We start from the raw sequence: 23,521 nt of genomic DNA, 5'->3' as shown, positions 1-23,521 counted from the left end.
ACTGGAGGATCCTGAGTTTAAGGTTAGGCTAGGCAACTTGGTGAGATCTCATCTCCAGAAAGGGGAAAAAACAAAAAAGGTAGATGGGTAGAAACATAACTCAGTAATAGTATGCTCCTGAGTTTAATCACCACCTACAAACACACACACACACACACACACACACACACACACACACACACACACACACACACCTGAGATGCTCTAAATTTAAAAGTTCTTTTCCTCTTTCTTTTTTTAAGTTAGTTAAGAATCAAAGAATTTGATGTCAAATATGATATTATAGTAGAGAGTATACTCTCTTTTAGCCTTTTTTAAACTATTCTAATTTTTAAAATTTTGCTAGTTACATATGACAGTTCAGTGACCTTGACATATCATACATTTGAATCAGATGGGATATAATTTCTCATTTTTTTTGAGAGTACAGGTTGCAGAATCACATAGTCATGTAGTCACGTATATTCACACAGTAATAATAATGTCTATTTCATTCTACTATCTTGTAGCCTTTTTAAAATGTCATTTGGCAGTTTCTAAAGATTTATGTGCTCTTTGGACTTTCATCCAATAGTTTTTAGCACTTGGGTATGTCATTCCACTGCTTTTTTTTTTCTTCTCATTGTTTTTGATAAGACAGCCATTCATCATATTGTTTTTTTTGGTGTGTCCCTGTCCACCCCCCACACACATACCCGCAATTTGGTGCTTTTAAGATTTTCTCTATCTTTTGGCTTACAGAAGTTTGTGATTTGTTTAGATGTGGTTCTCTTTGTATTTATCCTGTGGGGGTGCTTTAGGTGAAAAAAATTTAGTTTTTCATAAATTTGGGGGCTTTTGCCCATTGTTTCTTAAAATATTTATCCTTTCCTGTCCTCCCTTTATGGTAATCCTCTCACACATATTGCCATTGACTTTGTCTCACATGTTGTGTAGGCTGTGTTCATTTTCATGTCTTTTTTCCTGTTTTTCATGTTGGATAGTTTTTGGTGATATATCTGAGTTCATATTTTTAAGTGTTTTATGTATTTTACCATCTTAAATCTGCTACTGTACACTTCTAGTCAATTTTTCACTTTAGTTTATGCTTCCATTCATTCCTTCTTTCTTTTTCCTTCTCTCCTTCTCCCATTACCCTTTCCTCTGTTACTTCCATCCAATCCAGGGCCTCCAGCATGCTAGGCAAATGCTTTACCACTGAGCTACTTCGCCAGCACTTTGCTATTTTATTTTGAGATAGGGTCTTGCTAGGTTGCCCCGGCTGGCCTTGGGCTTACGATCTTTCCTTCAACTGCTCAAATAGTTGGGATTACACACATGTACTACCATCCCCAGCTTATGCTTTTCTTTTCTTTTTTCTTTTTCAGGGCTGGGGATCGAAGTTATTATGCTTTTCACCTGTAGAATTTCCAGTTGGTACTTTTCTATAATTTTTATTTATTGAGATTCTCTATTTGTTTTATTTTATTTGACTTTTATTTTTTTGAGACAGGGTACTCATTATGTTGTCCAGGCTGGCCTTGACCTCACGATTCTCCTGCCTCAGCTTCCTGAGTAGGTGTGGTACAGAAGAATACCATCAACTGAGATTCTCTATTGTTGATTTCATTATCAACATAATTTCTTTTAGTTCTTTGAATATATTTATAATAGTGGCATAGAAGTCTTTGCTAACTCTGACACCTGGGTCTCCTCACAGACTTGTCTTGACTGCTTTTCTCCCCATGTATGGGTCACTTCTTTCTTTCTTTCATGTCTAGTATATAATTTTTAGATGAAAATGGACATTTCGGCAAGAGAGTTATAAGCTCTATGTTGTTTTCTAGGTTTGTTGATCTATCTTCCTTTACCGAGCTCTGTGGTATCATTATCCCCTTGCACAGTGCATAGCTGATAGCTCTGATCAGTTTTAAAGTTCTTATTTTTTAACTAGGCTTTTTCAAGGGTCACTCCTGTGTCTGTATAACAGAAATTGTACTGAAAACACTTCCAGCCTTTGGAGTAAGGCATTTAAAATTGCAGCCAGTTCTCAAAATTCACTTGACTTTGACTATTTGATGGATTCTTGTTTCTTTTCTGTACAGTTACATAGTTTTTATAGGTATTCCTTGGAAATACCTGTTTTACATTTCTAAATTAGCCTCTCAGGGATCTCCGTCTATATATTCCACAGGCCTTATCTTGTCCATCCCTTGCACCACCAAACTCACTCTTTCTTGCTTCTCAGTAACAAAGAAAGAGATCATAGATGTTAAAGATTTACAACCTTGATGCTATCCCTGATTTATTTTTATCCTACACCTCCCAGAACTACCCTCACACCAAATTGTTTCAGTTCCACATCCCCACATCCATTCCTTTTGCCATTAACCTGATCCGGCCATACTCTTTTTTTTTTTTTTTTAAGCTGGAAATTTGGTACTAGTTCCCAAGTGCTTCATACCTAGTTTCATCACCTTTGAATTCTTCACAAATGGCTCTCACTGTCCTACATTGCACACCTGTACATCTCCATCTTTTACTTCATCTTTTCTTATATTTTCTGTTCCTGCCATGTAGAATCTAGTTTCTTGAAGATACTGTTTATTTGCATTTAGTTTTGTTCGAATTTTATTTTGTTCTCTTCTGCCTCCTGGCTTTCTCACATACAATACTCTTTCCAAATTACTCTTCATTTCTTTTAACCTACTGATCCTCTTAGTCATACTTTGGCCTCAGTTTAGATTTTAGTTGGCTTGGGCAGATAGTCTATGAGCTTCTAAAATACGCCCCTGCCCCATCTCATTCACAATTCACTTTTTTCCCGCCTCTGTAATTTCACTTGTATTTCTTTCTTAAGTTATGTATGAGTTGTATGACCCAAAGTACACAATTTATGTTGATTGAATCCTCTGCATATTTTCATTCAGGATATGTGGTTCTAACCTTGGAAATAATACACTCAAAGTAGAGATTCACTCATTATTTAGTGCTTTTTGAGACTTACCCTCCCCCCCTCCCATTGGTGCTGGGTATTGAACCCCAGGAATCTTGCACTGTAAGATGATGTTCGGGCCACTGGATTATACACTCTTATCTCAACTCTTAATTCTTCATAATGGTAATCGAATGACTTTGCTTTTGTTATTTTGTTTTGTTTTTATTTTTGTATTCCATACTAGGGAATGAACCCAGGGGCTGAACTAGCCTTTTTATTGTTTGAGACAGAGTTTTGCTAAGTTGCTAAGGGCCTTTCTAAGTCGCTGAGGCTGGCCTTAAACTTGTGATCTTCCTGCCTCATCCTCCCAAACCTCTGGGATTTTAGGTGTGTACCACCACACCCAGCTGAAATTTCTTTTTTTGTGTTCTTCTTAGGTACTGGCATTTAATAGTCATGTATCTTTGAATACATGTAACAATAACACAATCACTTATTCTCCTTTGCCTTCATAAACATATGACATCATTGAAAGCCTCAGTGATTAATTTGTGCTGTAATATTATACCATCAAGGGTATTGGACTAAGTGGGGTTTCTCTACACAATGGCTTCATAAAGGTAACATTGTACTTTGAGAACTTTTTGTCACAAGATTTTTCCTTATACTTTCATGAGATTAGTAAAAATTCTCTGAAGTATATATCACTTGTGACTAAATAAATGTTTCTGTTTATCTCAGTAGTTAGTTGGTTGTTTTTTGTTGTTTTTCTTTTTTTCATTTACTTATTTAGGACCTAAGTTTCTATATAGTTCCTCTACTAATCTTAGGGAGGATAAAGGTAAATTTGTTTTTCAAGATCTTTAAGTAATGTATTGGTATTTTCATGTACGGGTTTTAGAAATAGCTGAAGGCAGAAACTCACATCTAGAAGAATTATGCCCATTGCTTTTTTCCACTCTGTGGTGCTAGGGATGGAATCCAGGGCCTAAAACACACTTGGCAAACACTGTACAACTCAACTACATCACCATCCCTGCCCGTTACTTTTTAAAATGCTTTTTCTGGGGCTGGTGGTATAGCTTAGTGGTAAGTGCTCCTGTTTAGCATAAGCAAAAAAAGGCTTTAAACTGATAGTTTTTTACAAATGGTTCTTAAGATCATGGCATAGAAAATACATAATTCTATTGGTTAGTTTCTCACTCCTGAAAAAGGCAATCAGTACTGGTCTTTTTAAAAATAGATTTTTAAAAATTAAATAATATAAACTTAGATGCTATTCATCAGTGTATTTCCTGTTCTATTAATTTTTTAAATGTATTTTTTTAGTTGACAATAGACCTTTATTTATTTATGTGTGGTACTGAGAATCAAACCCAAGGGGCCTCACAGGTGCTAGGCAAGTGCCCTACCACGGAGACACAGCCCAGCCCCTGCTCTGTCAATTTTAAGTAGTACATTTTAACTTCTAACTATGTGAGGTGAGGAAATTGGTGCCATCATTTTATTGATCAGAAAATTATAAACAAATACATTTATAAAAACATAACTAAAGAGAAATAAATGGAATCCTTTAAGTCTGTGCTGTTTCAAGCCTCAAGTCAGATGATTATGTTTTACATTCTTTCAGTATCTTAAAAATCACAAATAAGTTTTTGAAGCTACCAGGATCCTTAGTAATTAAGTGCAGTCATATAGTTCTTGCCATTAGGAAAGAAACTACATTTCAATATGTGTGTTAATTGCATTTCACAGGAAAAACATTGTTCTTATTTAATTATTAGCCCAATTTGCTCCATATTGATTTTCATTTCATTTTTTGTTTTGTTTTTTTGTTAAGTCCTACCACCCAGATCAGGGTATAGAACTTTCGCAGTACTCAGTATGTTCATCCTTATGCCCTTTCCTATCCCGTATTCATCTTACCTTGGCTACTTATCCTGACTTTTGTTACCATCAGTTAGTTTTGCCTGTTCTTGAATACCATCGAAATGGAATTGTGTTGCATGTGTTCTTTTGTGACTATTTATGATGGTTGTGCATGTTGTTAGCTACATGTGTTTTGTTTTGTTATTATTATTATTCCTATATAATATTTCAATTTTCTAATAATAGATGCTTGGAGTTTTTTTTGACTCATCTGTTCGGTTTTAGCTTTGTGAAAAAAACTACAAAGAACATTCCTATGTCTTCTAGCAGATATCCATTGATTTTTTTAGGGTATGTGTTCAGGAGTGAGATTTTTAACTTGAATATATACTGCCACTGTTTTCCAAAGTGGTTGTATACCCACCCTCCTAGCCATAGATAAGACATCTGTCTCAAAAAATTTTAGCCTTTCTGATGGGTATGTAGGCATATTTACCTGTAGTGGCTTTGAGGATATTTTGTAGGGTGAGGGCGGTACTGGGGATATACCCAGTGCTCTCTAAGCTGTGGAGACTGCCTAGAACTTGTGATCCTCTTGCCTTAGCCTCCTGAATAGCTGGCGTGTTTTGCTATTCCTGGCCTAAGTTGTGTTTATTTATTTATGTAGAATCCTTTGATAGCATTTGTGTTCCCACAAATAATTTCCAGGTCTTATAGAAATGTAAAATAAAATAATATGTCAGGTTTTGGTGCTCAGTAAAGTTAAATATAGATGGAATAAATTACTGATAAGCATTAGTAATTTTAAACTCTTATGTTGTTGAACTGTATTTAAAAATGTGCAGAGTGAAGGGAGGCAGGGAAGAGTTTTGGGGAGGGTGGATGAATTAGATTCTGTGGTGACTGATAAGTCATTGTATGTTCTTTGGCTTTTATTCTACTTGTTTCATTTGGCCATGAAGATGTTTTGAGCAGAGGACTTCGTTGACTGCTAGTGTTTGAGACAAAAGAAAAGACTATGGGAACAGAGAGATTAGATGGAAGACTGTTACATAGTCTAGGCAAGAGATGGTGGTAGTTTGAATCAGAATGGTAGCAGAAGACATGACAATAAATGGTTTGGATTTGGGATATATTTTTCAAGTTAGAGTCAAGTTTAAATATGGGGTAGAGACAAAAGAGATGGGATAGGAATGACGATAAGATAATTTTCACCTTTGTGATTAAATAAAATTTAGATGTCATTGATTTTTATAATAAAAATTAACAAAGATTTTTAATAAAGATGGTAATCTCATTGTCATAATTCATAACCCAAGGCCCAATAGTAGGGGAAAATGGAATGTAGTGTAACCATTAAACGTGATTTTGTGAGGCTGGGGCTGTAGCTCAATGCTGGAATGCTTGCCTAGCTTGTGGGAGCCACTGGGTTTGATCCTTAGCACCACATAAAAATAAGTAAATAAGATAATTGTTTTTAAGTGATTTTTTTCTGGAGGCTGATGTAGGAGGATCTCAAATTATAGGCATCCTCAGCAACTTGGTTAGGCCCTTAGCAACTCAACAAGACCCTGTCTCAACATAAAATAAATGAATGAATGAATGAGTGAGTGAGTGAGTGAGTGAGTGAGTGAATGAGTGAATGAATAAAAAGGGCTGGGGATTGTGGGTAAGTGGTTAAGTGCTCCTGGGATCAATCCCTGGAAGCATAAAAATAAAAAAATCATAGCTCTCTTTTTACCTCATTTGTTAAAGTGAATTATTGCCAAACTCAAATGTGGTAAAATGCATCTGACGTTGCTCATCAGTGTAATAAGTTTTCTTTTTATTATTATTGGTTGTTCAAAACATTACAAAGCTCTTGACATATCATATTTCATACATTTGATACAAGTGGGTTATGAACTCCCATTTTTGTCCCATATACAGATTGCAGAATCACATCAGTTACACATCCACATTTTTACATATTGCCATACTAGTGACTGTTGTATTCTGCTACCTTTCCTATTCTCTACTATCCCTCTCTACCCCATCTACTGTAATTCATTTCTTGCCCTTGTTTTTTTTTTCCCTTTCCCCTCACATCCTCTTATATGTAATTTTGTATAACGATGAGGGTCTCCTTCCATTTTTTTTTTAATATTTATTTTTAGTTTTCAGCGGACACAGCATCTTTGTTTGTATGTGGTGCTGAGGATTCAACCCGGGTCCCTTGCATGCCAGGCTTGATCCGCTTGATCCACATCCCCAGCCCTCTCCTTCCATTTCCATGCAATTTCCCTTTTCTCTCCCTTTCCCTCCCACTTCTTGTCCCTGTTTAATGTTAATCTTTTTCTCATGCTCTTCCTCCCTGCTCTGTTCTTATTTGTTCTCCTTATATCAAAGATGACATTTGGCATTTGTTTTTTAGGGATTGGTTAGTTTCACTTAGCATAATCTGCTCTAATGCCATCCATTTCCCTGCAAATGCCATGATTTTCATATTTTTTAGTGCTGAGTAATACTCCATTGTGTTTAAATGCCACATTTTTTTAATCCATTCATCTATTGAAGGGCATCTAGATTGGTTCCACAGTCTAGCTATTGTGAATTGTGCTGCTATGAACATCGATGTAGCAGTATCCCTATAGTATGCTCTTTTAAGGTCTTCAGGGAATAGTCCGAGAAGGGCAATAGCTGGGTCAAATGGTGGTTCCATTCCCAGCTTTCCCAGGAATCTCCATACTGCTTTCCAAATTGGCAGCACCAATTTGTAGTCCCACCAGCAATGTACAAGTGTGCCCTTTTCCCCACATCCTTGCCAACACTTGTTGTTGTTTGACTTCATAATGGCTGCCAATCTTACTGGAGTGAGATGGTATCTTAGGGTGGTTTTGATTTGCATTTCTCTGACTGCTAGAGATGGTGAGCATTTTTTCATGTACTTGTTGATTGGTTGATTGTCCTCCTCTGTTCAGGTCCTTGGCCCATTTGTTGATTGGGTTATTTGTTTTCTTATTGTTTAATTTTTTGAGTTCTTTGTATACTCTGGATATTAGGACTCTATCTGAAGTGTGAGGAGTAAAAATTTGTTCCCAGGTTGTAGGCTCCCTATTTACCTCTCTTATTGTTTCTCTTTCTGAGAAAAAACTTTTTAGTTTGAGTAAGTCCCATTTGTTGATTCTTGTTTTTAACTCTTGTGCTATGGGTGTCCTATTAAGGAATTTGGAGCCTGACCCCACAATATGTAGATCGGAGCCAACTTTTTCTTCTATCAGACGCAGAGTCTCTGATATCAAGCTCCTTGATCCATTTTGAGTTAACTTTTGTGCATGGTGAGAGAAAGGGATTCAGTTTCATTTTGTTGCATAAGGATTTCCAGCACTATTTTCCCAGCACTATTTGTTGAAGTTGCTATCGTTCCTCCATTGCATGCCCCTTTATCAAATATAAGATAGTTGTAGATTTGTGGATTGGTCTCTGTGTCCTCTATTCTGTACTATTGGTCCACCCACCTGTTTTGGTACCAGTACCATGCTGTTTTTGTTACTATTGCTCTGTAGTACAGTTTGAAATCTGATATCGCTCTACCTCCTGATTGACACTTCCTGTTTAGAATTGCTTTTGCTATTCTGGGTCTTTTTTTTTTTCCATATGAATTTCATGATTGCTTTATCTATTTCTACAAGAAATGCCATTGGGATTTTGATTGGCATTGCATTGAACCTATAGAGAACTTTTGGTAGTATCGCCATTTTGATGATGTTAGTTCTGCCTATCCATGAACAGGCTATATTTTTCCACCTTCTAAGATCTTCTTCTATTTCTCTCTTTAGGGTTCTGTAGTTTTCATTGTATAAATCTTTCACCTCTTTTGTTAGGTTGATTCCCAAGTATTTTATTTTTTTTGAGGATATTGTGAATGGGGTGGTTTTCCTCATTTCCATTTCAGAAGATTTGTCGCTGATATACAGGAATGCCTTTGATTTATGCATGTTGATTTTATATCCTGCCACTTTGCTGAATTCATTTATTAGCTCTAGTAGTTTCTTTGTAGACCCTTTTGGCTCTTCTAGATAATAAGTTTTCACTAGAGATTATTTTGTTTACCTGTTAGCTGCATTCCATTAGGAGTATTGGCACTATAATTCAACATAAGTAAAACAGATCATTGTCTTCACCATCAACATACCTTTACACTAACAGATCCTAGTTGTGGCCATGTGCCAGATTTAGACAGCTACTTCTTAAGCTAGGGTCAGCTGTAAAAAATCATTAGAAGCCAGGTGCAGTGGCACACATCTATACTCTCAATTGCTTAGAGAGATCTTAAGCAATTTAGTGAGATCCTGTCTCAAAAAATAAAAAGGACTGGGATTTAGCTCAGTGGTAATGTTTCCCTGGCTTCAATCCCCAACACCAAAAGAGAAAATCATTGGAATTTTTTAGTTCAGAGAAATAGTGAATGATAGATGTACATTATGTTTCTTTGCAAACCTGAGCATCTAACTTCGGGTTTCATGTTTCCTTTATTTTTATTGATGTGAGATTCATGTGACATTGTCACCATTTTAATTATTTTAAGTTATATAATTAAGGGACTTTTAGTGCTTTAGTAATGTGGTAGAACCATCATCACTACCTAATTCCGGAATATTTTCATGGAAAATATTCGTTCAACCATTCTCTCCTCTCCTAGCCACCACTTTTCTGTCTCTCTGCATTTGTCTATTCTGGACATTTCATAAAAATGGAATCATAATATGTGGTCTTTGGTGACTTGCTTCTTTCAGCTAGTGTTTTCAAGGTTCATCCGTGTTGAAATATGAATTAATTTTTCATTTATTTTTATTGGTGAATAATGTTCCATTATGTGGATATTTCCACTTTTTTGAGAATATTTTTGTTGTATGAAAATATGAACGTTGTTTGCACCTTTTTGATAAAGGCCTGATATATACCTAGGAGAGGAGTTGCTGGGTCATATGGTAATGCTGTGTTTAACTGTGTGAGGAACTATCAAATATATTAATTATTTTTAGATCTCATCTTCAACCTCTGTGAATGTAATTTGCCCATTTAAGAAATGAACATGTTCTTCAGGCCAAGCACCATGCTGAATACAGAAGATCCTTTCGTGGAACTTATTTTGGGGTTATAAGTAAGCAGGAAGATATCAAGCAAGTGATTATATAGTTAACTGTCTAAAATTACAATGAGTTCTATAAAGGAGAGGTTTTAGATGCCAGGCAAACTAAGAGGGGTTCTACATCTAGACTGCTGTGGTGAATTATCAGGAAAGGCTTCCTTGAGTGAATAATAATATATTTCAACTGATTGAAGTAATATAATATAGCAATTAGTATTTATTTGGTGCTTAGTATTTGCCAGGCACTCACAACTTTTCATTTCTGCTGTTTTGCAGATTTAGTAAGCTGAGGAACATAAAGAGTTCAAAGGACTAATCCTCAATTCATAGCTAGGGTGTTATGAAGTCATTACTTAAACATGGTCTGTCCCACTTCAGAACCCCATCATGACATTCTCTGCTTTCATTTCCAAGGGAGGCAGTCTTAAGCGATACCTCTGAGGAAGAGTTGTACTTGCTAATTTTCAGGAAATATAAGAATATAGATGACAGGAGTTTTTAAAAAATGGCATAGTACAGGGTACGATCTTATGGAAGGGCAGAGTAAAAAGATATGAAGCTTAAGAATTAGGTGAAACCAGACTTGTCCTGTTCATTTAAAAAACTTCAGTGGGGTAGACCCCATGCATGTTCAATATAGTTCTTCTTGGCCTCATCAGTAGTTATCTTCCCCATTCCCTTTTCCCATCCCACTTCAACATCATTTTCTTATAACACATTCAGAAGGGTCTTTACCATAAAAGTAAACTAAAGTTTCAGGGTTTCTCACTTTTATGAGCTTCTGTTGTGCGTCATAGAAATTGTTGTGAATTATAAAGTGTTCAGGGTGGACAAAGGAAGCCAGTTTGCAGTCAATAAATATTTCCAATAAATGGCAAAGAATTCCCAAATGAAAAAGACCCTAAAAATTATATAAAGTTTAGGTATCACAAAATGCAAATTCATTCTTTAACATTCCTCTCAACATCTGCCTTATTTCACACACCAGTTTGAGTGGGGATCTAAAGGAAAATAAATAAAAGAATTGCTGTGTTAAGGCATGATAATATCAGAGTCAGAAGTCTCTGAAGTGAGCTTAACTTGGCAATAGTTGGTAAGTCTTTAGGTTTATAATACACACTTGGTGTAAACAGACACAGAATATTTAGACTATAAGAAACATGAAGAAACTGTCTAAACTGTAGAAAGTTGGAAATTATTTTGATGAGTTAGATTTGTTGATAGCGTAAGTGTAGTTGTGTCTTCCATGTAGAACAGTTTTGATTACCATAGCATAAACAGTTTTTTAAATTATATGTTATAAATATGGAAAATACTATTGGCTAAAAACTTCCTAATTGTTTTTATTCTTGGTTTTAGGCGCCTGATAACAGATTCAAAAGTTAAATTAAAGTATCAGCATTTAATAACAAATAGCTTTGTAGAGGTAAGTGAAATCAGAATTCTGTTTATTAAAATAGATATTACTTTTATAAACTTACAGTGTGGGGATGTAGCTCAGAGTATATACCTCTCATTGGTGAGGTGCTTGGTTTGATCCACAGCACCCAAGAAAACAAGCAAACATACAACCTGTTGAAAATAAGAAGCACTTATACCATATTTACAAACTACAGCCAAGCATCTTTATTCTCAAAGGGTATGACAATCCAATAAGTAGATCTCTCTTCATAGATCTTGAGCTTTGATATTAAAATTTTTACAATATTCTTTATCCCTTATAGAGAATTGCAGTAGATGATTAATTATGTCATGTTTAATCTTTCTTGGGATTCTAACACTATTTCTTTGTTTGTTTTAGGTCCCATTAACTAAATTTAATAATAATGAACAGTATTTTCTTTTGTTATATTTCTTTCTTAGAGCAGAGGTTGGTGAATTATGGCCTGCCTGTGTTTGTAAATAAAGATTTATTAGTACAAGTCTATAGCCATTTGTTTTATGACTGCTTTTCTGCTCCCATTGCAGGATTGAATATTTGCTACAGAAAGCATTAATGGACTTCTAGAAAATAGTTATTATTTCTGTTAGGGGGTAAATTGGAAAATGGCACCTTTCTGTCTGAAGTCTCTTGAGTAGCTAGAATTACAGGCATATGCCCCATCTTGCCCAGCTTCAGTGTAGTTTGGAATCGAGTGCATAATATTGCTTTGAGCCATGTTTTTTTTTCCCTAACAAAAATACTTTTAATGTTATATTTCCAGGCTGAGGTATGGCTTAGTGGCAGAACACTTCTCTAGACTGTGAGGCACTGGGTTTGATCCCCAGCACTACCAAATTTATAAATAAAAGAAGAAGGTATATTTCCTTTTGAAGAACCAAAATGCAGATTGCCCTGTTGTTTAGTAACTAACTTTAGGAGGAATCACATATATATGCATTAACCTATCTTAAACTTTATTGTAGCCTCTAAACACCTTCCCCAAGTAGAAACACATAGTTTTCCTGTATTTCATGAAAATTTCCCTGGAGTACAATCATAAGTAAACTATTTTTTATAATCACATAATGAATACTTTAAAAATTTCTCACGGGATTTTGCTAATAAAATAAGAAGGTAGTTTGTGTATTTCATAAAACTAGGTCTTTAAGGGATTAATAATCTTGAGCAAACAGTGTATCTGTAAGTTTGCCATGGAAGACCATAGCAGGCTTTTGTATGCTTCTATCATCATCTGTCCTTTACTCCTCACACTAAGTGTGTGAGGAGATTTTGCATGATTATTTAATTTGCTGTCATTTTAAGTTTTCTTACTTGCCTTTTAGTGCAATCGACTGTTAAAGTGGTGTCCTGCCCCAGATTGCCACCATGTTGTTAAAGTTCAATATCCTGATGCTAAACCTGTTCGCTGCAAATGTGGGCGTCAATTTTGGTAAGCAAATGATTTTCTAAATGGAAGGTAGTGCATGTAGCTTTTTTTTAAATTCTTGGTTATAAAATAGTAGGAAAAAATTTACTATAGTCAGGGAAGTGAGTGATGTTGGTTAAAAATAGGGTGTGTGTGTGTGTGTGTATGTATGTATGTATGTATGCATTTATTTATTTATAAGTAAGAATTACATGGAGGGTTATAGTTGTGGCTCAGTGGTAGAGTGCTTGCCTAACATGTGAGGCACTGGATTCCATTGTCAACACGACATAAAAATAAATGAATAAAATAAAGGTATAGTGTCCATCTACATCTAAAAAAAATAATATATATATATAATTAAATGGAAAACTCACATCTTGAATAATGTTTTCTCTGTCTTTGATGTTGTAACCCTGTGACTGTTTTTCATGGGATAAAAATGCAGTTATACTCTCATTTTCCTTTATGCCCCACTGTAACTTATCTGGGAGCAAACTTAGAGATCTGAACAAGGAACTTTAGTTCTTTTCATTTTGGGGTTTTTGTTTTTTGTTTTTTGTTTTTTTAATCAGGTTGAGTTCTGTAAGGCTCTTACTATACTTTCAGAGATTATCCCAGTTTAGCAAACACATTACACAAGTCTTTTTAAACTTTTTCTTCACCCAGACAAGTATTAATATTATTCATATAATGAAAAATTTCAGGTGAATTTGGTGGTTCTATTCACTGCCACTTAGGTGTTTCTGATATGGGTGAAGCTTTTTTTATACTTCTTTCTGAGACCTTACCAAAATCACCCGTAGTAATGTTTTTCTTTCTAGCATGTACCTCCAAACACTACCCCTTACCCACTTCCAAATAAGCTTCTACATTTAGGGTTTTGATAAAATGGCAACCCCACTTCACAGTACTAATTTTATGTCTTAATCTGTTCAGGCTGCTGTGACAAAATGCCATAAACTGGGTGAGCTTATAAACAACAGAAATTTAGTTCTCATAGTTATGCAGGCTGGGAAATCCCAGATCAAGATGCCAGCAGATTTGTTGTGCAGTGAGGGCCCACTGTCTATTCATAGATGGTACCTTTCTTGATGTGTCCTTGTATCTCTTTGAGACCTTTTATAAGGGCACCAGATCTGTTCATAACAGCAGCCCTCATGACGTAGTCAGCCGAACATTTGAACCATAGCAAGAAGGAAGGCTAGATGATCTTCCATTCCTATGAAGCTCTTTAGTAGGAATGAAAAGGCAATCAAACCAAGAGCCTCTGGAGTTGGGAAATAGGCATTTTGTTGGTATTCCTTACCTTTTTTTCCTCAATACAGATATAGAATTAGATTTATGCATTAATGATAAATATTCTCAAAACTGCCGGTATACCCAACATAGATAAATTCCTTTGTTTGACAAAAAGAATTTTTGGTATTCCTAAATTATAGGATTAGCTCATTAATCAACCATATTGTGGTTAGTTTTTCATAAACTTTTGTGTTTGTTCTTAATTTATTATAACCTCTCTACCCTTATTTCATAAATGCTGCATGTACCATTAGCCTAGAAAGCAGAAATGAATTATCAGTGAACTTAATAATTACCCGGGGAGGCTGGGGTTGTGGCTCAGCAGTAGAGTGCTTGCCTAGCACATGTGAGGCCCTGAGTTCAATCCTCAGCACCATATAAAAAAATAAATAAAGTTAAGGTATTGTGTCCAACTATAAAATAAATATTAAAAAAAATAATTGCCTTGGCAACTTAGTGAGACCTGTCTCAAAATTTAAAAAAAGAAAAGGGAGGGGTGGCTGAATGAGGCTCTTGACTTTTTGTTTTGAAGTACATTGCTCATGATTCTAGTTCCAAAATTTAATCTTTTGTGTGTGTGTGTGTGTGTGTGTGTGTGTGTGTCTGTGTGTGTCTGTGTTTACACTTAGAGAATATTTAGACATATTTTATACCTTGGCCAGGTACCATTTCTTTTTCTGTGATATTGATGATATCTAAAGTTACACAAAGATGTGCTTGTTCGTTTCCTGAATATAATTGACCTATACAAGTCAGACTCTTCATTTGGGGTGCTATGAAAAATTGAATGCATTCTGATAAAGCATTAGTTGAACCTTCTCAGTACAGTCTGCAGTACCCTAGCAACAACTGTTAAGAAATTGTCATCAATGCATTGTCTGGTTGTTCTTCATTTCACAAATGTTTGCGTAATCACTACAGGATAGTCCTGATACATACTGAATTCCCAAGTAATTTGCTATAAAATCATGGTCCCTGCCCTGCCCTTTTGTTTGCCAGTGACTAGAAATTGAAACTAAAAAGCATCAAATGGGTGGGTGGTTTGTAAGGGTAAGGGTTAGTAGGAATTCCTTCTTTTAATTCTTTGTGTCACCTAACAGCTTTAACTGTGGAGAAAATTGGCATGATCCTGTTAAATGTAAGGTGAGTTAGACATTTTCATTTTTAAATAATGGGATGATGTGTTTTTAAGCCTTGCTGGAAATACAGCTAGTGACTTTGTTATCTGTTGATAAATAGAAAAATTTTTTGTGAAATTTTTATTTCAGGTGATTATTGCAAGTATTCAGGGAATATTCCTTGGGGAAAAATCTAGGTAGTTCATTATTATTACCTTAGTCGTGGTTAAGGCACCTTTCAGTAGGATTTGTTATTAGGGGAATAGCACTCCTTGTAGCTCAACTTTTCTTTAAGCTCTATACTTCCCACTCAGTTGGTGCTAGAGAAAAATCCTCCTTTGGTTGATTTTTATGTACAGCAGATATTACAGTTATAAGATTTCCCTGGTTCAGGAGAAAGTAAGTCTAGTGATAATCTTGTTCTTTGACTTTTACATTTAAGCTTGGCTTTAATTAAGTGCCAAGGAATTTTCTCTGCTTTTTTTAAACCTTTTTAAATACTCTAACAGTTATTGTTTTCAAACAGTGGTTAAAGAAGTGGATTAAAAAGTGTGATGATGACAGTGAAACCTCCAATTGGATTGCAGCCAACACAAAGGTTGGTGCTTTTTCTTCAGTAACTGTTCGTAATGAAAGTGATAAGGATACGTGTGTCAGCATTGGCAAAAGCTATAAATTTACCTATAAATTAGCCTTGTGACACTTTTTCATCTCCATCAAGCACCCCCCGAAAGAATAATTATCTATTAATAATTTCCCTTTATTTTAAAGTATTGAGTATTATACTGAGTGTGCAGAGTTACTCAGCTTTAGTTTTCTTTTATTGTAAAAGCATTTGTTTCCTTTGAAGAAAAAGCTGTGAATTTTTCTTGTCTGGAATTTATTCTTGATTGGCCTTTAATATATAGGTGTATTGTAGAAGTGCACTCTACCTAGCTTGAGTCTTATTAGACTAATTTACATTTCTTCCTTAAATCTTCAGTTTTACTTTTTAGAACTTATTAATTAGGGGTAGGATTTGAGCACAGTAATTGAGGAACCGTTAAGTTTTTATTATATAATTGAACCAGGTTAATAAAACAGTCTCTCCAAGTCTACTTCATGTTAAATTTGTGAATTATGACTTAGCAAAAGATTTGCCTCTGAATAACCAGGTGTATACCTGTAATCTTAGCTACTTGGGAGGATCGAGACAAGAGGATCACCAAGTTTGAGGTTAGCCTGGGTAACATAGCAAAACCCTGTATCAATTAAAAACAAAACAAAACAAAAACAGCGGTGGGGAAAGGGGATATATAGTTCAGTCTATCCTTTTTTTTTCTTTTAAGTACATTGCTCATGATTCTAGTTTCAAAATTCATCTCTTTATTACCCTAAACCACTTTCTTAACACCAGATCCAATATCTTAAAAATGAAATTAATTTTTAGCATTTCTCTTTTAAATAATAAATTCACTTTTGTATCCAAACTGTGTACACAGCAAGTTTCTTTCTTTTTTCTTTTTCTTTTTTTTTTAGTTGTAGATGGACAGATATCTTTATTTATTTTCATGTAGTGCTGAGGATCGAACCCAGTGCCTCACACGTGCAAGGCAGGCGCTCTACCATTGAGCTACAGTCCCAGTCTCCAGCTAGTTTCTTAATAGAAAAGTTGTACCAAGATTCATTCTTGGGCTGGGGTTGTGGCTTAGTGGTAGAGTGCTTGCTTGCTTGCCTAGCATATGTGAGGCACTGAGTTAGATTCTCAGCACCACATAGAAATAAAAGAATAAAATAAAGGTCCATCAACAACTAAAAATATTTATAAATTTTTTTTAAAAAATTCTATATCCTATTTAAATCAGTCTTGTCTGTATAGTAAACGACTTGGGTAATGAATGATAGGTGATTGATTCATTGTCTGTTTCACATATAAAGATGGTGCTTTAAAGAACCTGAGTTATTTGGGATGTGACTGTGGCTCAGTGGTAGCACACTTGTCTGGCTTGTGTGAGGAACTGGGTTCAGTTCTCGGCACCGCATATAAATAAATAAAGGTCTATCAGCAACTAAAAATGAAAAATAAAATTTTCCACTTAAAAAATAAAAACTTGAGTTATTTGACCAGTACTAGTTATAGCTTTGTACTTTTTCTAATCTGCGGTCAACACATACTTTTAAGGATATACCTTGCTTATACTTACATGTATGGTGCAAGTATATGTTTCTCTTTCCTAGAAAGCGTTAGCAGTTAAAACAGTGAGATTTGTCACACAAAACAGTTTCCTGAATCTTTACGATATATATGGCAGCAATCAATATTTTTATGTTCTTTCCAACCATCATGGTAAGCATACTACACATCACTGAAGGAAATCTTGTTAAATGTACTGTGATGTCATGAAGGTAGTAACTTCTATTGCTATTTTAAAAGAATTTCCTAGTTAAGCATTTCTTTTTGAAAATTGAAGGGTTACCCATCAGAAATGTTCGTTAATGTTCCAAATTCTTTAATGTGTCCTATGTTAATGTTTAGAAGAAGAGGGCAGCTATATTTTCACTAAGTTGTTTGTTTAAATAATATTCATCTTCTTTCTATATTTAGAGAGATACTGTTGGCCTCCAAGATCTTTAAAATAGGTAGTATAGGCTTGGATATGTTTGGTTTGGCTATAAGGCAGATTACCAAAGAAGAATGTCAGTTTGTGATAAATAACAAATTTAATCAGTCAGTAGTTCTGCAGTAAAACTGAAAATTTTTTTTTCTCTCGAGAGGTTTAAGAAATTTCAAGGTTTAAGTATTGTTATTAGCTTCTTGGGTATACTTGCAGACTTTCTTGGTATCTTTAATATTTTGAAGGCTTAATACTCTTTGTTTAAGAAATGTAGAATGAAACCTATTTTATGCCTAAAATTTGCTTCTTTGGCAATATGTAAAATTTCTTAAGTGAATGATTTAAAAATTTTGATCTAAAATATATATAATAAAAAATTGCCATATTGGCCTGTTTAAACTGAAAATTTTTTTTTCTCTCGAGAGGTTTAAGAAATTTCAAGGTTTAAGTATTGTTATTAGCTTCTTGGGTATACTTGCAGACTTTCTTGGTATCTTTAATATTTTGAAGGCTTAATACTCTTTGTTTAAGAAATGTAGAATGAAACCTATTTTATGCCTAAAATTTGCTTCTTTGGCAATATGTAAAATTTCTTAAGTGAATGATTTAAAAATTTTGATCTAAAATATATATAATAAAAAATTGCCATATTGGCCTGTTTAAAATTAGTATAGTTTGTCAGCAGTGTGCAGTCTGTTTGAAAAGGGTCAAATTGTACAAATAGATCAGCCCTCTCTTAAGGAGGCTAAAGTCATCAGACATAAATATGCAAATACAACAACAAAAAGATACAAATTTTCCACCTTCTTGGTTTAATATAATGTAAGATTGATATCCCCCCCCAAGATTTTTCAAAAACAAAAAAGGCCTGATAGATCTGAAACTTCAGTTTACCAGAGACTAAGAAAATGAAACAAACTTGGAGAAAACAATCTCATATTTTTCTCTGTAGCATAGTTAATGAGTCACACTGTAAAGAATTTAAAATATAGGTATTTGGCCAAAGAAAGTTGGGAAACATATTATGACTTTATATTAATAATCATGTCCTAATTTCCTGCTTGCCTGTCAGGCAAGGACAGATTACTTGGGTATGGATCCTGACTTTATCATTTCCTACCTTTGTGACCAAGAACTAGGTTCTTTATTGTTTTTTTCTTCCATAGTTTATTCATCTCACAAATGAAAATAAAAATAATACTACCATAAGGATTATGAGTTGATGCATACAAAGCACTGAGAACAGTGCATGGGATATAGGATAAAGGAAGAAAATACTCTATAATTATTTCTAGATGATAGTAGAGAATATATTTACAGGAAAAAATATTTTACTTTTTATAAAATGGTTACTATGTATCTGATTGAAAGTACTTAACGTGTTTTTGTTGCTCAACCCCCCCTTAATAAATTTGTAGATTGGGTGTGATGGCACATGCCTATAAATCACAGCAACATAGGAGGTTGAGGAAGGATCACAAGTTTGAGGCTAGCATGGGCAACTTAGTGAGACCCTGTCTCAAAATGAAAAGGGCTAGAGGTGTAACTTAGTAGTAGTCTGCCCCTGGTTCAATCGATAGCACTTGGTTTGTGTGTAGGCGGTGTCCATAAATTATTGTGTATTTTAAACTCTGTAGTAGTGATTGATTCAACTCATTTTTAATAGTACTTATTAAATGTTTGACACTGTTCTAAGTGCTTTACATGTATTAACTACAATAAGTAAACCAAGGCTTCTCCTCAGTGTTAGTAATACAATCTAGTGTAGCATTGACACCAACTTTATAGTTTCTCTTCATAGGAATGTCCCAAATGCCATGTCACAATTGAGAAGGATGGCGGTTGTAATCACATGGTCTGTCGTAACCAGAACTGTAAAGCAGAGTTTTGCTGGGTGTGTCTTGGCCCTTGGGAACCACATGGATCTGCCTGGTAGGTTGGGGGAAATGGAAGAATATATTCACATAAGTATGTGATATGTGCCACGGATTTTTGAGTAATATTTCTATCTCAACAAGTTTACTGTCCTGGGAACTAAATAAACAAAAGTTGATATGTGAGCTGTGTCACAAGAGAAGGATATACAAAATATCCACAGAGCATGTTTCACAGAGGTGGTAACAGCTGAGATGAACTTTTTAAAAGAGCTGAGAGCTCATTAATTGAAAAAGTAGTAGGAAATACATTTAGGGCAAAAGGAGCAGCATGAACAAGGGAGAATGATGTGAAAAGGATGTGACTTTTTCATCACCTCAAATGTCTCTCTAGGCAATAATTGGAAGTAAGAGCTTTTGAGAAAACCCAACCCAGACATCATTAGACCAATATTTTATATAAAACTTGTAAAAATTGTAGCATTGCCCAGCAAAAGTCCATGTTTTTATTTTCTTAAGACCTATGTTTCTCTTTGGTAACAAGCAACTAAGACTGGGAAGCAGTCTTTTTAAGTGTCTTTGCCTTTCAGTTTGATATGTTTCTCCCCCCCCCCCCCCAAGACTGAAGGATAATAACCCTAGTTACATATATAACTGTTCCTTGGCATCCTCTGGGAATTGGGTTCCAGGACCCCTTGTGTGGATATCCATATTTGGGAATGCTCACGTGCTTTATAAAAAATATTACAGTATTTGTGTAAACCTGCACACGTCATCCTATATATTTTAAATCATCTGTAGATGATAATATATTGCCTAATGCAATGAAAATGCTACAAATAGTTGTTTTATTGTTTAGGGAACAATGACAAGTAAAAAAAAATTGTACATATTTAGTAAAGACGCATTTTCCCAAAAAATATATATTTTTTAAATCTACAATTGGACGAATCCACATGTGCATAATTTTTTTATGTAGTGTGCTAACTTTGTGACATGGCACCATTGTTCTTCATTTAGTAAGTAAAACATACTTTTACTCAATTAATAGTTTTTATTTGGAAATGTCAAAGTTAGACTGTGGATGCCTTGAGTTTTGAGAAAAATGGGAGCTAGCACTTTTTTGACAATAGTGAAAATGTCAAAGGGCCCACTACTAATTTTTGTTATTTGCCTTTTTGAGTCTGTGACCCTGTGGGGAATAGGAAAAGAGTTCAGAAAGACACTGGAGCCTAGTAATTTGGGTGTTATCACAGGATTTTAAGTGGGAGTGACAGAGTTCAAACTGTTTTTTAGATGATGAGAAGGTTCTGTATTAAGAGCTTTACAAAGGCTGGGGATATAGCTCAATTGGTAAAGTGCCTGCGTTGCATGCACAAGGCCCTGGGTTCAATTGCTAGCAACACACACACACACACCAAAAAAACCAACAAAAAACACTTTATATACATTATCTCATAATTTTTGCACTTTGTAGAGAGTAGATGGGAGGAAAGCGGATGCAGGTTCAAGAAAAAGTAAAGAAGATGTGAACGTAGACAATGACATTTGTCATTAAGACAACTTCTGCCAGTTTTTCTGACTGATTAAGTTCCAGTAAAGAAATTTTGTCATTGTAATATAAGTGAACAATATACTATGAGAAAAGTGTATGATTAGAGATGAAGTATTCTGGGGCTGGGGTTGTGACTGAGTGGTAGAGTACTCAACCTTGAGTGAATAAGGCACTGGGCTTGATCCTCAGCACCACATAAAAATAAACAAAATTTAAAAAAAGAAATTGGGTTGTTTAAAAGAGCGAGCGAGCGAGCTGCAGTATTCTAAAGACTTTGGATCATTTGGGGAGGGTAAAGAAAATGTGCATTTGCTAGAGCCAAGAAAAGGGTATTCCAGGTATAGCCAGTCAGGTTATCTAAATTTTGAGAAGGCATATTGGAGGATTAGATTGTTCTTAGAAAGTAAATTTATCTTGTGCTCTTGTGAGAAAAACAAACAAAAAAGCCTCTTGATTAGGGGAGAGGGTAAAGAAGAATAGTTATTAAAGATGTATATGTTTGTGTAATATCATCTCTAATCATACTCAGATTTAAAATATGTTGTACTGAAACCTGAAAAGGGTATAAAACAGATGTTAGATATAGAAGAATGAATAATGACCTTGACAGGTGTCAGAAAATGCTGCTGTGCCTTACCTTTATGCATGCTGACATTGCAAATGAATCATGATATTTTATTTCCTATTTACATCTTTAAGTGCCTCAGAATTGTCAATATATCATTCCAAAGTTATTTGAGTTAGAAATATAGATGAATGCTAATTATTTGTTTTCTTAGCCTTAAAATCTATACCATGGTGGCAGGGTGAAGCCCAGAATGGGATGAGGCTAATAAATATTTTTTAAGTTACTTTTTAAAATATGCAGTATATAGACAAGATATTAATAGTTGACCAGTATAGGTAAGGGAAGTTATCTTTAGGTTAAGTTGAATAGAGTGTTCATTCTCTGGCAAGGATTATGATCAAGATGGGAAAATCAATATTAAATCTCCTGACTTCAGTGAATTGTTGTCTGGGTTACTTCAGAAACTTGAAGATGAGCTCAGTTGATTATTTCTGAGTAATTGTGGAAAATACAGATATATCAAAGACTGGGAGCAGATAAAATGTTATTCCAGGTTTCTAATATTTGTGATTTGATTCCAAAAAACTACACTTGAACTACATAACTTATTTTTTGTCTCATGTTAAATTCTAGTATAAAATGATTTAAATAGGAGGATAGAGTATATAGGATGTTTTCTAGGCTTCAGCAAGGTATTTAATTGTGGATTGAGAAGTTTTGGGCCAAATCAGTGAATATAGGCAGGAATATTTGAGATTTTCTTGTCTCCCCCTCCTCCCAAATATATTAAGTGTATACTGCTTTTCTGATCAATTTTATTGGTAATTTTCTTGAATAGATGAATCATATACATTTTGGACTAACTTGAGAGAGAGATTGAAAATACATTGAATGTTATATCCTTAAGGAACTGGGAGCATAACTCAGTGGTTGTAGCATATGCAAAGCCCTGGGTTCAGTCCCATGCACATCCCTCTCCACACCTCCCCTGCAAATCTAGATAAGCTGGAACAACAGCTCCAATTTCACATGATTTAAATTAAAAACTCTTCCTTTAGGAGGGAGGGCTGTTTTTTTTTTTTTTTTTTTTTTTTTTTAACAAACAAACAAAAAACTCCCTTTGGAGTAAAAAAGATTCTTAAGACAGGACATTAGCTTGTGGGTAATATACTCATTGGATAAGACCATGAGTATTCATTGACAGGCAAGTGTAAGTTTTAATTACCAGCTCTGAAATTCCTCTTTGTGTGTATTGCTTATTCTCTAAATGTAATTCTTAAGCCAAATATGATGACACAGATCTGTGATCTCATTAACTTGGGAGGCTGAGGCAGGAAGATCACAAGTTTGAGGCCAGTCTCAGCAATTAAGGGAGTCTCCAAGCAACTTAGTGTGAAACGTTGTCTCAAAGTGAAAAATAAAAAGGGTTGGGGATGTAGGTCAGTGGTAAAGTGCCTATGGATTCAATCCCCAGTATTCCCTCCCCCCCCCCCCCCCCGCACCCAATACAATCCTTTATCTGTTCAATAAAGACAGAAATACATATTTTATAAGGTGTTTTGAGGGGATTAAATGTGATAGTGCATTTACACTCCTTAGCCAAATGCATGATATTTAGTAAGTACTTACTTTAGTAAGATATATAGTAATTAAGTATAATAGCATGTAAAGCACATAGCACAGCGTCTGTTACAGAGTAGGGTGCCAATTATTGGCAAATAAGGTGAATAACTCTAGAAAATCA

General features: G+C 34.9%; 1 protein-coding gene across 1 annotated transcript in view; it reads left to right on the top strand.

Moving 5' to 3' along the window:
- Nucleotides 1-23,521, top strand: part of Arih1 (ariadne RBR E3 ubiquitin protein ligase 1) — a 125,719-nt gene that overhangs the window by 94,096 nt on the left and 8,102 nt on the right. Inside the window, exons 6-10 of the mRNA XM_005316767.4 lie at nucleotides 11,277-11,343; nucleotides 12,684-12,790; nucleotides 15,169-15,211; nucleotides 15,713-15,784; nucleotides 19,582-19,712. Coding sequence (XP_005316824.1) covers nucleotides 11,277-11,343; nucleotides 12,684-12,790; nucleotides 15,169-15,211; nucleotides 15,713-15,784; nucleotides 19,582-19,712 — 420 coding nt within the window. The remainder of the gene's footprint in view (nucleotides 1-11,276; nucleotides 11,344-12,683; nucleotides 12,791-15,168; nucleotides 15,212-15,712; nucleotides 15,785-19,581; nucleotides 19,713-23,521) is intronic.

Source organism: Ictidomys tridecemlineatus, chromosome 5 (genome assembly GCF_052094955.1).
Source record: "Ictidomys tridecemlineatus isolate mIctTri1 chromosome 5, mIctTri1.hap1, whole genome shotgun sequence".
NCBI lineage: Eukaryota > Metazoa > Chordata > Mammalia > Rodentia > Sciuridae > Ictidomys > Ictidomys tridecemlineatus.
Note: the sequence above shows the minus strand (reverse complement) of the source record. Positions and strands in the feature narration are given on the sequence as shown.